Here is a 16,663-nt window from a genome sequence, read left to right as displayed (position 1 = left end):
GGAATGATGTGCTAAACAAAAAAAGTTTTATCTACCATGTAGAAAATAATAAAATCAAAGAAAAATCTTCTCAAAAAATTAGAAGGTGTGTCCAAACTTTTGACTGGTACTGTACGTATATTTATAGTACGCTAATATATTCCCAGTATTAGTGAAAACGTAGCCTAAGATTGTAATAACTGAACGGATAGGCCTGATATTACTTGGTTTTTATTTAGTGACAAGGGAGGCAGGTTTTAAATAACAAATTCTAAATCTAGTGTCACCAGATAATTATTTTGGCAAGGGATAATGATGACTTAAGGATGTACAGAATCAGCTGTCTATGTAATGAACCCCAGTTCCCAAAACACTCACGATAACAAAGTATTACACTACTTATAGTGTATAAACTAACATTTTGTCAAGAGCCTTACTATTTGTGCTGCACTTTAGACATCAACAAATCATTTGTACTAGGTTCACGAGAAAACATTTGCATCTCCAAAAGTATTTTTACCATCATCGATTGCACAATTTGTCATTTATTCCACTTCACATATTCCTCTTTATTCTCTGACCAAATAAACAAAGACACATAATTATTTGTTACACTCCTAGCAGGCAGTCCATAATATTGTGAGGCAAGTCTGTACTGAATTTTAACTTGGGCTGTACTGTGTTGAATGGTGTGCTGAGCAGAGTAGAGTTGTTCGAGCATAAGTGATATTGTTTGTGTTGTATGCTGCCAGTTTGCTCATCCTGATGCAGTGGTTTCAGAGCTTCAGAACCCCATTGAGTTAAGTCATTTTGGTCATATTTGACTATGACCAGTCTGGTTCACATGTCTGCAGTGGGCCCCAGGCCTCTGAGCAGCTCCAGCTGCCTTCGCTTGTCCTTGGCACGGTTGATGGTCACCTTAAACAGCCGGCAGAAGAGCTCCATAGCGGCAGGCGTGTCGTCGTTGGCAGGGACTGGGTACGTGATGAGACTGGGGTTGCAGTTGGTGTCCACGATGCCCACGGTCGGGATGTTCATCTTGGCCACATCACGTATTGCAGTGTGGGGCTGGAAGACGTTGTTCAGTGTGGACAAAAAGACCACCAAATCAGGCAGCCGTACACCAGCGCCATACTGGATGGTGGCGTTAGTGAGCAGGCCGCCTTGCCAGTAGCGCGTGTGAGCGTACTCACCACAGTCTCGGGCTGTGCGCTCTACTAGGTGGCCAAACTGCCGTCGCCGACTGACAAACATGATGACGCCCCCGCGGAAGGCCACCTGCGCTGTGAAGTTGAGGGCCAGCTGCAGGTGTTCCACTGTCTGCTCCAGGTCAATGACATCCACATCCAGACGGCTTCCAAACAAGTACGGCTCCATTAGCCTGAGAGAGACACAGATGAGAAAAGTCAGAGATGCAGAAAAAGGTCAAAGATGCAGAGAATGTGTCACACAAACCTTAGACACCACTATAAAGACTAGTGTAAACCCTTCATTCCCACACAGATACACAATTACACTGAGACAGTTACTTTCTAAATATTAGCTGACATTGTTCAATGGCAGATATACAAACCCATATGTTTAACAACATCCAGTAGATGTCCTTATGAAATTTCAATCCTGTAAACACTTAGACATTTTAAGTTCACACAATCACCTGTGCCGACATCCCTTCTTGTGACCAAGGTGAGCACGCGCATCAAACAGGTCCTTCAGATTGAAGAGCTCGGACACCCGGAAGAAGTCTGGTTGGCTCAGCGGGACATTCAGGAGTTTGTCTTGGTCATCTTAAAGATAAACAGAGCAGATTCTTTGTATGTTAGGTCAACATCTATGATGGCATACATACAGAAAGCTTTGCAAGGACACCTGACACAGATCTTTCATACACTGTCAGGCGTCCTTGCAATATCTGCAATTGCAGATGCAATATTTGAGTGTTTGTGCACATATACAAAATCTATTGAAAAGTAGTTAATTCACACATATCCAAAGAAGAATGTTTTATTCGTAAGATCTTGACGGCTAAAAGAATCAGTCTTGTCTCCTCACTTGTGATGTCACTTGGTGTCACTATTGCCTTTGGTAAAGCCGCTGTGCTGTATGCTTGCCCGCTACAAGAGAGGGCAGCTGCGGTAAAGCGAGGGCATCGGAGTCCGCCGATCACTGAGACGACGAGAAAAAGCAAACAACACACATCAAGGCAAGATATGGGCCACAGACAAGAGATAATCTGGCTGGCTAGCTAGTTAGTTAGCTAACATGCTTCAATTCCGATACCTTACCTAACGTTATGCTAGCTACGAGGATATATCTCATAAACCTCTCCAGCAACCTTAATTATACAGACGTACTATCATAGCAGATAGGAAAACAAGACCACATACACTTCGTTCTTGAAACAGATATTAATTTACAAACTAAAATGTGTTTGGAGTTTCACCTTTCGTGAGGATCCCGGTAGCCATGCTTGTCATTTCAATCTCCGCCCACTGAAGGTCAAAGATGCATGCTGGGATGCGGAGTCTTCAAGCATGATACAGATTGGACTCACATACTATTAAGAACTCCAACTCCCAAATATAATTCAGCGCAACAACTACTAAACCAGGACCAGACCAGGGCAATTTTTGATGACCGCTTTAATCATTTAAAAGTAGAAATGTACTCATTCTAAAACCTTAGAAGCATTTTTGTATTCATCCAACCAAAGTACTCTAATTACAAATTTGAGTTTTGAACACAATAAATTGTATAAACTGTAAAAATAGATACTACGGCACAAACAAAAAGGCATACATACTACGGTACAAAAATAAAGGCCAAACATTAAACTCACCAACATTACAACAAATTGAATTTAAACAAACAACATACAAATAAATTGAATTTAAACAAACATAACATACAAATAAATTGAAATGCTGTAACACAACCAACACGATCACGGTTTCAAATGTAGGTGTCAAGGGTGTCATAACCGGGGGACCTTCCTTTAAAAAAATGTTGGAAGCTGGAATTACCCCTCATTTTCCTGTGGCCTCCTTCCTGTAAAATGAGTTCAAATGAGGGCAAACCAAACCATACAGCACAGCATTTGTCTATGTCTTTGATAATTCAATTAAATTCATATAGCGCCAAAACAATAACATTGTCTCAATAGAGTAGACTACAAAACTCCAGACCACAGCTTAGCATGTCACTACTCCCCTTAACAGTTAAACCTACCTGGTAGCCTACTACAAACCACAAACTGGAGCTTTCTCTTCACAACTCTGTATTTCTTGGGGCTCTGCGGGATGTAACATTCAGGGGGAAAAAATTGCAATTCATTTATAGACATTTACTAACCTACTGTCTATCCATGTTTCCTGATGACTTAAGGTTGATTTCAGATTGTGTGTTCCTGTGTTAGCATACTAGTACATATAGTGTGAGATACATACAGCATTTGTGCTTGTGTGGCCTCTGCTGTGTGCTGACCTGTATTTTGACCTTGCTGGCTTTGCGGCTCCTCTCCTCTGTGCTGAGGACGATGTAAGGGCTCAGTGTGATCCCTGGATCTATGGTGCGTTCCAGTGACCTGTGGTTGTGCAACAGGTATACATTACAACAAAATATCAAATACTGTGAAACTGTGCATCACTGTCAAATCGGACTGCACAAAATACATTGTCTAGAGGCATTTAAAAAAAAATACAATGTTGAAAATCAACTCGATAGTATGATACATTTAGCATTTTTATTTCCTGCATCTTCACACATATAAAATGACTGAATGCAACATCCACTTATCCATAATTATTTAATGCTACCCCTTACCATTTACACTCTGCTTAGGGGTGGCTGTAGTACAGGACGCAGGGCAATATTGTCTTATTCAGAGATTTGAAAACAAACATCTGTTTCTCCCTCTCCTCCCTCTTTGTTTCCCCGAACCATCACTGGCATTCTTATTTTTGACAAACAAACTGAAGGCCCTGTAAAGGATTTTTTGAAAGCTTTTCTTAACATCTGATTGGTGGAAGTCCCAGGTTTAATGAGAGTTCAGAGAGAAATACCTCTGTTCTGCTGCCCTGGGTGATAATTTTGGAACTGAAGTAATCAAAGTAAGGCCATGGAAGAAAAGGGGCCAGCAGAACAGAAAAACATAGTGAGTGAAGGCAGTTAATACTTAATTATGTCTTATGGGTTTTCGAAAGTTCACACCATCCGTTCTTGGTGTGTATAACAGACGTTTTATTGTTATTCTAGTAAGCAGCCTGTTTATTTGACTATTTTTGCATATTTGAACATGGAGGCGTTTATTTCCCTCTAATCTATTGCACAAATCTATTCTCTCTCTTTCACACACACACACACAGAGGAAATGAGGAGACTGCAGCAGGTTGTTCAGAGTCATTATTTATTACACTGTAGCACTTGTAAAGATCCAGTCAGAATGCCACCCTCCTTTCCACCGGGAAAAAGGGAAAAAGCATCAGTTTTGCAAAATATTTATGAAAACTGGCGATGCACAGCATAGTCAGTATGTCTTTTTTATCCTTTCTTTAAGTCTATAAACAAAAATAAATAACATTCTTTTCACATCTGAAATCCAGGAGAAAATGCTGAGTTCTTACCACAAGCAAAAAAAAAAAAAAAAAAACAGAACAGAGAGGAACCACCTAACCTGAACTTCACACTTGTGAAATTGGAATTGTTTGTGTGTGTGCAACAGAGAAAGAAAGAGCATATGGAAACCACAAGAAGATGGAGAGGTCCTTTGCTTTTGAAGGGGAAGTCCCTTTTACACATCTGTGCGCTTCACCTGCAGCAGGGAGCTAGCTGGGAGGGGCAAAGGCTTCCTCAGGAACAGACATACGCCATAAATTTTATCCAATTTATCTTAATCAATGTGATTCAAATCAGATAAAAAAATTAAGAAAGAAAGAAGTAGTGTCAATGATAACCTTTTGTGAATTAAAATATAATTTAGCTAAATCCTGGAGTAGACCTTTAGCCAACAAACCCAGTGAGGCAGAGACAACACAGAAGATGAGATGAAGATAAGAGGAGTTCAAAGAAGAGAAAAATTAAGGTTGTTTTGGGTGAAAGACATGGGCACAAGCCGAGTGGACAGGAAAGGAGAGCAAATTGATGATGAAGAGATGGATGACAGAGTTTTTTTCATTAAATGAGTGCAAGACCCCTTCTGGATGATATATGTAGACCTACTTTTACCCTCTAGTAACCATAGTAACCACATTTGCTGGGCTTGGTGTCCTTTCTGAATGCGTGACAGCTCCAGCCTGCCTTCCTCCACACATACATGACCCATGCCCTTGCTCTCTGGCAAAAAAGCTTTGTGAGAATATGTGATGTGATATGTACGTTCTCCCAGGTGACAATAAGACAGATGTAGACAGACAGACAGACAGACAGACACCACACACACACACATACACATACACACACACACACACAGAATGGAAATGAAAGAATGTGGTTAAAAAAAAGATAGAGGCCCTTAAGGTGATATGTTCCTACAGAAAGAGGGTAGTTCTTTTCAGTACCTCATCAGATGAAAATAGTCCTTCTCAGTTCCTCAAACGTTTCATACACACATTCACCCACACCAGCTGCTCCTTAATGACACCATTTTTGCCAGTTGTTCTATTGAATGTTGTGGCTTAAACTTTTACACTTAAATTTGTTGCAGAGACTTACACTGTGAATGTGTGATACTGTGTTTGTTTTGAGTATGTGTTCAGAGCTGTGCACTATTCGATATAACCACTTGTGCGCTGACTTTAGAGAAATATTTCAAACTATCCTGTTTCAGACTGAGAACCTCAGTTCGACCATTGAACGGACCTCCTTTAGCATACAGTTGTTAGTATTTTTAGGTAAGAGATAATCCCAATCAATTTTGTTTGGGTAATACTCTTAATCCTTATTACAGAACGAAAATCGGACTTCTTAAAGTCTGTTGAGGAAACCTCTTTCTGTCGGAGTAAAAACAAAAATTCAAAACAAAAAGGAATACATTGAGTTTAAACACACAAATGAAAAAAAGGTCAATCTCTTCCTCTTGATGGCATATTATGTGCATTTAAATATATTTATAAATGTACAAACACATTTAAAAAGAAAACAAAAACTTTTCTACAACCATACTTGAACTCACTCCCACTAAGCTAAGATCCCTTGGTGCCTCGCCATATATAAAATATGTGGAATTAACGCAAGCAGTGGAAGATCCACTGCACCTGATCACCTTGTGAGAGCTAATATACAAAAAAGGTGAAAGGTCATGGAAAGGGAAGGGGCTGTACTCACACACTGGGGAACCTCTGCTGTCTACCCTCCCTCTGCCTCTGCCTCTCTCCATGTCTCCTCTCCTCCTCTGAATCCAGATCTGTTTCATCTATGCACTCTGCCTCTTCCTTCTGCTTCACCTCTCTCATTTCAGTCTGTCCTTTTCTCTCTCTCTCCTCTTTTCTCTCTCTCTCCTCCTTTCCCTCTCTCTCCTGTCTACCTCCAGCCTGTGAGTGGCTGGCTTGCTGGGCTGACTGTCCCAGCAAGGCCTCCTGGTACTTCTGCAAGGTGCTTCCACAGGGCTGTTGGGTTTGAGATGGTGGGGGCTGGTCCCATCGTCCACGTTTCCCACTTGCCTGCAAATGACGGCCAGGGCTAACACGGGGTGCTTGGCTGTCTCTGCTAACCGGGGTCTCCGTTGAACTTCGATAAAAGGTGACCACAGGTAAAGACGTCGAGAAAACAGTGTTCCTACCACATGAGTCCACCGCACTTGGACGGCTGCTCTGACTGAGTCGAGGGAGACTGGTTGCAGTGGGGTTACTAGTGCGTTCTGGGCAGGGGGTTGTCTGAGAGGGAGGAATCTCATTTGGGCTGCTGGTTGTTTGTGTTCTGTTGGGAGAGTGTCTGACACTGTGTGGTCTGCTGGGTGTGTGTGTAAGGGTGTGTGGTTTGCTACTGGGTGTGTCACAGTTAGGGTACAAGTGAGACTTGTCTCCAGGAGGGGAGACAATGTTGGGTGAGTGTCTCTCCTCGAAGCTCCTCTTCCTTTCTCCCTTACAGGTTGTCGGTGGGGTGTGAGAGAGTCCATCCCGGGCAGGGCTTCCCACCGTTGCCTGGCTATCCCTAGTGCTCTCTAATTGTGCATCTAAGCATGGCATTCCCAAGTCTAGAGGAATTTCAGCCTGCTGATCTTCCAACTTGATGGCCCTAGGAGGGGAGGTGTCCTCTTTGAGGTTCTGGTCCTCAAGCCTTCTCTCTGGCTCCACATCCTCCGTCTTTACGGTGGCAGTGGTCATGCTGGTGTTGCCACCTCCTCCCTTAGCTTTCTCTGCTAGAAACTTGCGGATCTCAATCTCAATGCTGTCATCACTGTCAACTGAGCTACTGTCTTCTTCCTCCTTGTTGACAGCTAGACAGTCTGGAATATCAATTCCTGCACTGCCACCCTCAGCTATGTCTGGTTTGGCCTGCTGACCTAGAGCTTTACCGTTCTTCTCCAACTTTACGTCTGGAGAGCTCTTAACAGCCTTGTGGGGCTTCTTGTTTTTTACCTGACTGATTTTCTTTTTTACTCCCTTAGAAAGGCTGGGTTTGGCAGTCTTAACAATGGGATCAGAAGGGAGTTTGGGTTTTTTGGATGGGTGTGTGGTGGGGGAGTTGCCTGCTGGTTTTGTAAGGGGTTTTCTTGACTTTCTTTTTACCCTCTTCTTTGTTTTAAGTAGGTCTTTGATGGCGGCATCCAGATCCTCGTCGCTGTCGAATGAACTACTCTTTCCATCACTTTGATCCCCCTTCTCTGATTCAGTTGGAAGCCTAGGTCTAAATGTTGTTTTGGGTGGTTCTTGGGCTGTGACTGGTGCAGCTGGCGTCTCTTTCTGCATTTGGGCTTTCTCCTCCAGAAACTTCCGGATTTCCAACTCAATCCCATCCTCACTGTCCACAGAGCTCTCTGCATCACTTAGATCCTTAGAGGATATTGGGGGGCCTGTGGAGGCCACAAGGAGTGTGTGCTCCAGGGGGTGTGGACTAGGGTCAAAGGTCATGGGCATCACAGCCTTGGAGATGTCTAAGATGGCTTCAGCACACATGAGTTCAGCTGTTGTGTTGACCTTTAGCAAAGGCACTGGTGTAGGCTCTGGTCTGCTGGGGGAAACAACATGCCCTCTGCCATTTAAACTGTCTGAGGAGGGACTGCCTAGAGATGCAGGTCTGTCAGGGGAGAAGCCAGTCATGGGCGACTTCCCCTCCGTCCCAGGTTTCTCTTTCCTTTTCTTCTTTGTGGGTCCAGGATTTGTAGGTTTTGAGGCCTTTTTGCCTGACATAATTTCCATTTTGTCTGTGCTGAGGAGACCCACCTTGCCAACTGGGGGAGCGTTTTTGAGCGGCGACTGTTTAACCACGCTCTTATTTGTCTTCTGGTGAATTATCTCATTCTGTTCTTTCTCCTGCTGGAAGCGGCGGATGGCTTCTTCTATGCCATCATCACTGCTGGAGTCAGAATCCTCCTTCTTTATCTGTGGTGTGGTCAGCTGAAGCCGCTCCTGGTTCTTCTGCTGCTGGTAGCGCTGGATCTCCTCCTCAATGCCATCATCACTACTGCTACTGGCCTCTAGGGGCTCCTCTGCTTTGACAACCAGGGAGGGCTGCGCTTTGTCTTGGTGGGGGAGGGTGGAGGACGCTCCTCTTTGGTCATGTGATGGCAGTTTCTTAAAAAATGATAGCATGGTCACAGCTGGTTTCTTTACAGGGTTCTCCTTGCTTAGCCTCTTCTTCTTGAGCTTCTTCTTTATATTTGCTAATGGGCTAACACCTCCTTTAGAATTCTTGAGAATATGATTGCTGGCTGTGAGCACCTTGTTACTGTCGGAGCACGATTGTGGACGTAGGTTATCTGCCGTGACCACAGTCTCTCGGCATGGGAGTTTGGCTGCTGGGCTGGTGCTGACTGGGTTAGGAGATGGTTCTGCCTTGCGCTTGTGGTCCACCCTCTCCTTCAGGTACTCCTGGATGGCCTCCTCAATCCCACGATCAACTGAACTGTCACTGTCAGAGTCTGAATCTTGACTCTTTGGATTCGTGTTCGGATGTAACAAAGGTGGTCTGCAGTCCACCACTGCCCCACTTCTGGAACCACTGGGCCCTGTCTTCATGTTGCGTCCCTGTGGCCGTAAGGACTCCCGGCTAGAGTGTGCAGACCCTGTCCCTTCCGTTGGACCCCCGTCGTTCATTTCGACGGAGGACTGGGTGGTCCGTAGGGTCTCGATGATCATCTGGACCTTGTGGCTGATGGGCGTGCCGCTACCTGACAGGCTGCTGTCTGAGTCATTGAAGCACAGTGGCAGGCCCAGGCTCTGGGGGGCGCCACCTCCGACACTGCTAACACTCCCAACACTCCTCCAGTCTGAGTGAATTGCCACCGCTGGAGGCACGCTCTTCAGGAACATTCTAGAGGGTCGGAACAGTGGCCAAGGAAGATCATCAGATCACCGCTGCTACATTTGCCTCATGTTCTTCACATTCTGTAATGCACAGAAACAAAAACAATAATATGTTAGACATATTAGACACGTTAGATAATAAACAATGATATGTTAGACATATTAGACACGTTAGACCATCAACTCCAAGTAAGATTTTCTCCAGGTTGATACGCCACATAGACATATCCCCAAAGATGGCAATATGAGTATGTGTACGTGCAATCCAATAAAATGTTGTTGGCGACATGCTATATATACATTGGACAGTGTAATTTATGACAGGCTGGCTGAGTTAGGTTTTCAAGGTTGCAAACTTCCATGGCTTATTGGGGATTGATGAAGACTGATTAAACTTTTTGACGTGAGATTAATTTATTTGTAATTTATTTGAGACAAAACAGGTCGATGACTTTGGGCATCAGGGAAAAACTACAACTCTCCGTGAGACAGTGATGGCACCAATAAGGTTACAGCCTATGACGAATCCTTTCATAAATAACATTGGCAAGGATGTAGATGTATGATGAAAACTAGCGAGTCGACAACTTTCCAACACAGCCAAACATCAAGCAAGCGCAACACAAGACAGCTAACAAGTTATTACTGATTAGTCCAACAGAAAGAAGGCCAGCTCAGCATCTGACTTAAATCCTTTTATACATTTTAGCTCTCACCAACGAGTAAAAGCCAGTCTGAAATAGACTCTTTTACTGACTGACTCTTGCTCAGTTACTCTCTCTTTTTCTCTTCTTTGCTTCCTCAGACAATTTCTTCCTCAGTTCCTTTGTCGCCTCTGCCATGATGTCCATACAGAAAATACTGCACTAGCTTCCTCTTATAGGTAATGCATGGGTCTAGTTGTTGTGAGGTTGCGTGAGGTGGTGCCATAAAGCATTACGTAGTTCTTGCCCCCTGTACTCCAAAGTTACATAGTGCAATACCAAGCGCGCTGTAGCAGTGGCACAGACGCCATTCTCCGTATTACAAGTCAGTGTACCACCAAAATGATTTTGAAGCTGTTATTTTAAGGTAAAATCGTTACATAATGTTACTTCAATGCCTGAACCCAAGGTGATTTCTCAACTTAGAGTAACCAGACCATGGTAACATTCTTTTTAGACTACCTCACAGACTTTACTTAATATACGAAAACATTTCTTACACACACATTCACTGATCAGCAGGGCACATTTTAGGAGCTACACGTGATAACATTCGATAAATGCGATTCAATTTAAAAACTTGAACTGATATAGTAGCCAGTACCAACATCATTTTATAAATTACAGAATTTAAAGTTACCATCGTCTGTAATGAAAGAGACAAACGTGACCACCATTAAACGTAACCACATTTGATTATTTCCCCTCATTTTCAGACAGGTGAGTAGAACCGAGTAGTTCAACTCAGTTTAGCATATTGATTTTTCCAAATGGTCCTATCCAATGAAGCTGCTCTCTGTGCCCAGAGTCAGCCTGATTGTTTACTGAAGGTTCATATAGCCTACATAGGCAATGGAGGCACTTGTGAGCCAGCACATGTATAAATTGCTTAATCATGAGCCAGCACATATTATATATTGCATAATCATAGAACGCACTAGAATGAAACTATACTGCCTTCAACAATGTATGACACGACTATACTAGCTGATATGGTATCACTTTAGTACAGTTGTGTAGCCTCTGAACATTGATCTGACAGTGGCCTACTTTAACCAACGTACTGAGAATCACAATAAATTGCTAACTTGATGAACTGCTTGTCGTGGGAAGAGGGAAGCCAGTGGAGAGTGCCTTCATTATCAACAACGTATAGACACTGAGGCTATTAAGTCTATCACCTAAATGGCACAAACTTTGAAAGGTGCAACTGGCACCCTTTCATCCTACCAGCAGTGAATGTAACTGCATGCTCATCTCCCACCCCTTGATTTGAATATCCTTACTCTTCGCATTTAACACAATGGAAGATAATAGAGTTTTCACAGCTGGTAAATCTTTGCTGCCCAATAAAGCCCAGTGTAAACTGCAAAATCTGGAGAAAAAAAACTAGCCAGAGTGACTGTGTTACCCAAGCTAGCGAGGCATAGGATACAACATTTAGCATTTTCTGCAGTTATTTGGTAAATGTGCAATCAAATCATTCAAACTCCTTAACCTTTTATGTGTTGATAATGTTACTACTGTCCACCAGTAGTAACACAGTGATCGATTACTCCAGGAAACTGTCATGCCACTTCCACTTAAAAAAAACAAAAAACTTTTCTCAGACATAAGGTCAGTGTTGTGTTGCTAATTGCCCCCTCCCTTTCTATCTCTACCTGTCAACCTGGCCGGTTCCAAGCAGATAGGGCCCCCTCCTTACGAGCAGTGGTTCTGCTCAAGGTTTCTTTCTGTTAACAGGGAGTTTCCTCTTGCCCCTCTCGCATTTGTGCTTGCTCCAGGGGGTTCAAGCTCTGGGTTCTGTAAAGCGCCTTATAACTATTTTATTGTTTTGGCGCTATGTAAATACAATTTAATTGCATCATTAAAGAGTAGTGTTGCAATATGATGAACCTCTAATGCTTAATGAAGCCCATGAGAAAGATGAGAAAATTAAGTACTTCTCTAAGTTATCAATTTATGCACCACCACAACTGCAGCTCTGAAAAATACTTAAGCTAGCCATTTACGTTTTACAAGGATGGATGCCTTGCAGACCATGGCATCCCGGAGGTGTTACATAGTATACAGAAATATGAGAAATATGTATGAAACGGACGTTACAATATTCTATTTTTTCTGCCACTATTGCATCTGCTTGTATGTAGCCAGAGCCATGAGGTAACGTTAGCCAATTCTCTGTAAGGCAACCTTGTTTTAGAATCTGGCATTGTTCGTTTGATTTTTTTTATTTGGAAAGGCGCTGTTACTTGTCACGACAGGCTAGCAGGTGTAAATGAAAGGGACGTGCAGTGCAATTAACCAATCCGCCATTGGGTACTAAGTTTTAGCGTTTCAGTCCCACCTGGCTGAAACCTAAACCAGGTAGCTAACTATCCTTGGTAACGTATAGCGACCGTCGGTACCCTGAGCCAACTGTGGTAGGGTCCAACTTCATGACAAACTTACTAGTATAGCCTACTGTTTATCAAGAGACTTTGCGTCAGCCCATGTAGACATACTTCAAAAATGTCGTTAGTCACGTTTAAGACATGTGTTTTCACTGAGCCGTATCGTGTCAGGAAGTCGAATGAATATCGATGCTAGTTCCCGACCATTAAAACGCGCCGATAGTGGTACGGATCGTGGCGTTACAAACCTACTTGCACAAAAATGATGTCTGAATTGACTGAAGCATTACTGGGATTCGAAATGTGTTTCGCCCGATTACAAGTTACATGTTCTGTGTTCTTTTAGTCATAATTTGACGTCACATGCCATACACAGTAGCCTGCTAACTCCAGACCTCTAAACCCCGAGTGTCGCATCGCCGCACCGGGCTGTCCCCGTATCTCCTCTGCGGCTCGGACTGCACTGATGCCCGGTGAGTATCGCTAAGAGACACCGCAGAGAGAGCAGCTTCCGTCCCTACACGGCCACTGCCCTCTCAAGCTGTACGCGTTTCGCCTCACCATTAAAATATGAACCGAACAGCAGTATCCATTTACAGTACAATACATTGCATTGCTATCACTAAGCTAAAAGCCGTGTGGTGAAAATCAAACGGGGACGATAAGTTTCTATCGTTGCTTTAGGACTGTCTGGATGCACAAGATACTCGCGGGCCTCCCCACTTCTAACCGGCAATTTTTCTGTTAAGAAAACCCTTTGTATTGTGTGTCTGAAGCTTCCTGGTGGTAGTATAACACAATTAATATCTAATACGCGATGTATTGCAGTTTTACAGTACCTGAAAAGCTGTAGAAGTAAGCACAATGATGGTGAATTTTCCCGGTTTCGGAGATTCTCTTTGTAATTCTTAAAATTGTAGTGTCCGCACGGATACGCGCAGAAAATGCGCGGTCGCGAATCCCCACTGCCTTCCTACTTACCTTGGAGAGCTCATTTAAAGAAACAGTGCCTTTAAAAAATAATGACACTCCGTTTTCCTCGCCTCCTACCCCCTAAAACAAATGAAACTAGGTAGCTAAATTGATGTTTGATAGCTTAATCTTCAGAAACATCGTTAAAAAGTGCAAAAATAATGGAAATGATGACTTCATAGTGGAACCCCATGAAGGATTTGGTGAAGGAAAGTTTTTTCTGAAACACTTCTGCATTCCTTTTCAGTACTATGGTGGCACTGGAGTGCAAAACACAAAAACAAAAAGAAAACGTGAAAAAAAACCTTGCAGGCCTGGTGTGTTTTCTTTTTGTTTTTCAGTTTTGCACTTAAAGGGGTATTCCAATATGTGGGGGCTATTCCAGAAAGCAGTTTTACAAACAAACGTATGAGTTAGTTAACCATGAGATGAGGGGAACTCTGGGTTGTCCCTTTCAGAGAGAGAGGTAACTCAAACTTTGGATCAGTTACCACGGTTACTGACTCTTTGAACCTAACCTGCTCTCTTTAATGAACCCTGAATCTCCTACCCCCTGCTGAGCAGCTACTGGTCATGGGGTGTCCTTTCCTCGTTTACCTGTCAGTGAAGCTACATTTATTAATTGAAGCTACATTCATTTTATTGAGAGAAGATTTTGAGACGGCAAATAGATGTGCCATCATTCCTTGATGATTATCTAATCAAGTGTTACCATTTTATCAAATTAAAATAACATTTTATTCAATAATATTCCAACACTTTTTCACCTGTAGCCTACTATTAAAAGAATGTGTGGTCAAACTCATTGACTCACACAGCAAAGTAAGTTTTTGCTGGTTTGTGCTGTAAAAATCACAATTTCGGGTTTTAAGGCATTTTTAAGTCACTGGTCAGAAAATGTCATGTTTAGCTAATTATTAGGCTACAACCCTTAACAACACAAATTATGATTTTCATGGCACGAACAGCAATACTTTTATTCATTTTCTGATTACAGCTACTTCATGGAAGTCTGCAGCTGTGTTGCTTACTTTATTTTTATGTGCTCATACTCACCATAAGCACGTATCAGAACTTCTAACTCCATTGGGGTGAAGTAAGATGACCTTGTTTTCTCGCTGTTGCCATGGTGACTCGTAGTATCGGAGCTTCATTGATTATGGCTTTTTATAGTCGTTGGGTTAGTGACAAACCTGGGTACGTTAGTTAGAGTAAGTGGTAAATCTCCTAATAGAAAAGCCCCATGATTTAATTCTGCTAGCGAAAAACAAAGCCATGGGGCACTTCTATTAGGAGGCTTACCACTTACCCTGAGTTAACTTACTCAGGTTACCCACTTAACCACATACTTGGAATACATTCACTTGAAAACAATAATTAGCATTTTAATATGCGAGAATACGATTAATGACTGCCATACTGCAATCAAAGCATCATCAGTGCAGCATAATTTCTGAATGTGAAATCAGTATCAAAAATTGTTGCCGGCAAGCATTCAAAATTCTTGAATTGTAGCCTAACATTTACATACAAACTATTTGGGTTGAAAAGACCATTCTGATTTATATGTATTTTATATGTATATATTGCTATGTGTTTTAAAAATAAAACAAATACATCACTAATGTATATATGCCATATTTAAACAGTATATTAATAATTGAAAAAATATGAAACAAACAAAAAAAAATAAAGTGCATTTTCATGCCAGCCAGGATAATGCACTTAGTGATCGTTATCCAAAATAGTATTAGTAGGATCTTAGGAAATGGGAAAATAATGCAAAATGATCAAATAAACCTTTTAAGCATTAGCTAATTTTTAAGAAAACATAACATATGTATCATTGTATGAATCTTTTATGCTTTTTTTTCTTTTGTGAAGCACTGCAGTATATGTTGCCTTAGAACACCGCTGAATATTCTGTAATTGCCTTTTCCCTCAGCGTAATTCCTCTCTATCCTGGAGCAATGTTGGTTAAAGGGAGAATAACTCCAACCTGCACCCTAGATGTGCAGCCCTAGCAGATATTTAACTTCCCATTATTTAAGTCTAACAAATGCTGTTCTATCGTATCTAAAATGTTAGTTTCCATGCCATGATGATATAATGCTCTTTACTATACTGACTATGGTTACATACACACATAACTAAATTGACACGCATTTATATTTTGTTTATTTCTTTGTTTAATTAAATACTGGCATCTGCAGCGTCCTTACATGTGCAGCTGATGGCCCCTCAGTAGGGGTGGGGCTATCCCTTTAATTGCAATGATGGGGAACCTGTGCTGAAAAAAATGGCGATGGTGTAGAGACTGTGTGTGGTATCGATAGAGTTACTGAAGCAGGAGTTGTTCCTTTGTATGGATGAATAAGTGTGGTGTTGGGGTACTCTGTAAAGGAGTGTTTTTCTTAGGCCGGATCAGCCTAGCGGGAGGTGGGTTAGCTTGGCTCCATGGCAAGTGGGTTTGTTTTGTTAGTTTTCCCTTTTGTTTTAAGCCAACAAATCACCTGTAGCCACTCTGGGAGAAGTGACGCATTGTATTACAGAAACCACACGGGGGCACCAGGAGTAGGAAGCACCAGCCAGTATTTTATGAATTTTTTTTTTTTAAAAATTACCAAAAAAGACTAGACAAACTAAATTTAACAAATTCGAAAGGAACAAAACCGCGCAGGCTCTTTGTGAATGGCAAGAGTGACTGGGGTCACTGGAGAAGGCCATCTTTGGTGGGAAAGAAGGTAAGCTTCATCTCTCGGGGCCTGCCATGTGCCAGACCATCTGAGTTAGGTTCGTTTTTTTTTTTTTTGTTACCCACACTCACACACCTTAGTTACTGTCCTACTTCCTGTAATTTCTGTCATTCTGTCATCTTATGTGTAACAAGCTGGGAGAGCATAATATGTCATACTGTTGTGTTGTTGCAAAAACAAACGGCCCGTTTTTCATTGATGGGCAACTGCCAACGAGCAGAGCAAAGTGCACCGTGCATGAACTAAAGCTAATTTAATAATTTGGCAAAAATAATTTTGCTAATTAAATAACCATGAGCAAGATCTAAAGCATAAGCATGGGTGGGTCAGCGCAATGCTCCCACACACCACCGATAGCTTTAGTTTATGTGCGGCAGACATTGCTCCTCGCCCATCAA

General features: G+C 42.3%; 2 protein-coding genes across 2 annotated transcripts; both read right to left on the bottom strand.

Annotated features, from left to right (window-relative positions):
• Window positions 1-527: 527 nt before the first annotated feature.
• Window positions 528-2,534, bottom strand: mrps2 (mitochondrial ribosomal protein S2). The gene is made up of 4 exons (XM_012830218.3): window positions 2,423-2,534; window positions 2,032-2,145; window positions 1,637-1,766; window positions 528-1,360 (listed from the first exon to the last, which is right to left on the bottom strand). The coding sequence occupies exons 1-4, from the start codon at window positions 2,454-2,456 to the stop codon at window positions 820-822; spliced, it is 819 nt and encodes a 272-aa protein (XP_012685672.1). The 5' UTR covers window positions 2,457-2,534; the 3' UTR covers window positions 528-819.
• A 1,836-nt stretch (window positions 2,535-4,370) lies between these two features.
• ppp1r26 (protein phosphatase 1, regulatory subunit 26) lies at window positions 4,371-13,488 on the bottom strand. Its single transcript, XM_031577592.2, has 2 exons — window positions 13,377-13,488; window positions 4,371-9,521 (listed from the first exon to the last, which is right to left on the bottom strand). The coding sequence occupies exon 2, from the start codon at window positions 9,444-9,446 to the stop codon at window positions 6,297-6,299; it is 3,150 nt and encodes a 1,049-aa protein (XP_031433452.1). The 5' UTR covers window positions 9,447-9,521; window positions 13,377-13,488; the 3' UTR covers window positions 4,371-6,296.
• Between the last annotated feature and the right edge of the window lie 3,175 nt (window positions 13,489-16,663).

The sequence above is a fragment of the Clupea harengus genome, chromosome 12 (genome assembly GCF_900700415.2).
Source record: "Clupea harengus chromosome 12, Ch_v2.0.2, whole genome shotgun sequence".
Classification (NCBI taxonomy): Eukaryota; Metazoa; Chordata; class Actinopteri; order Clupeiformes; family Clupeidae; genus Clupea; species Clupea harengus.
The sequence above is the reverse complement of the archived record's forward strand: the minus strand, read 5'-3'. Positions and strand labels throughout refer to the sequence as shown.

Bases quoted from the DNA above. Each gene is read 5' to 3' on its own strand.
- ppp1r26 (XM_031577592.2), bottom strand. From the start codon at position 9,446: ATGTTCCTGAAGAGCGTGCCTCCAGCGGTGGCAATTCACTCAGACTGG.
- mrps2 (XM_012830218.3), bottom strand. From the start codon at position 2,456: ATGACAAGCATGGCTACCGGGATCCTCACGAAAG. The intron at 2,146-2,422 runs GTGAAACTCCAA...TCGTCGTCTCAG, and splicing joins TACCGGGATCCTCACGAAAG to TGATCGGCGGACTCCGATGC. The intron at 1,361-1,636 runs GTGATTGTGTGA...TGTCTCTCTCAG, and splicing joins AAGAAGGGATGTCGGCACAG to GCTAATGGAGCCGTACTTGT.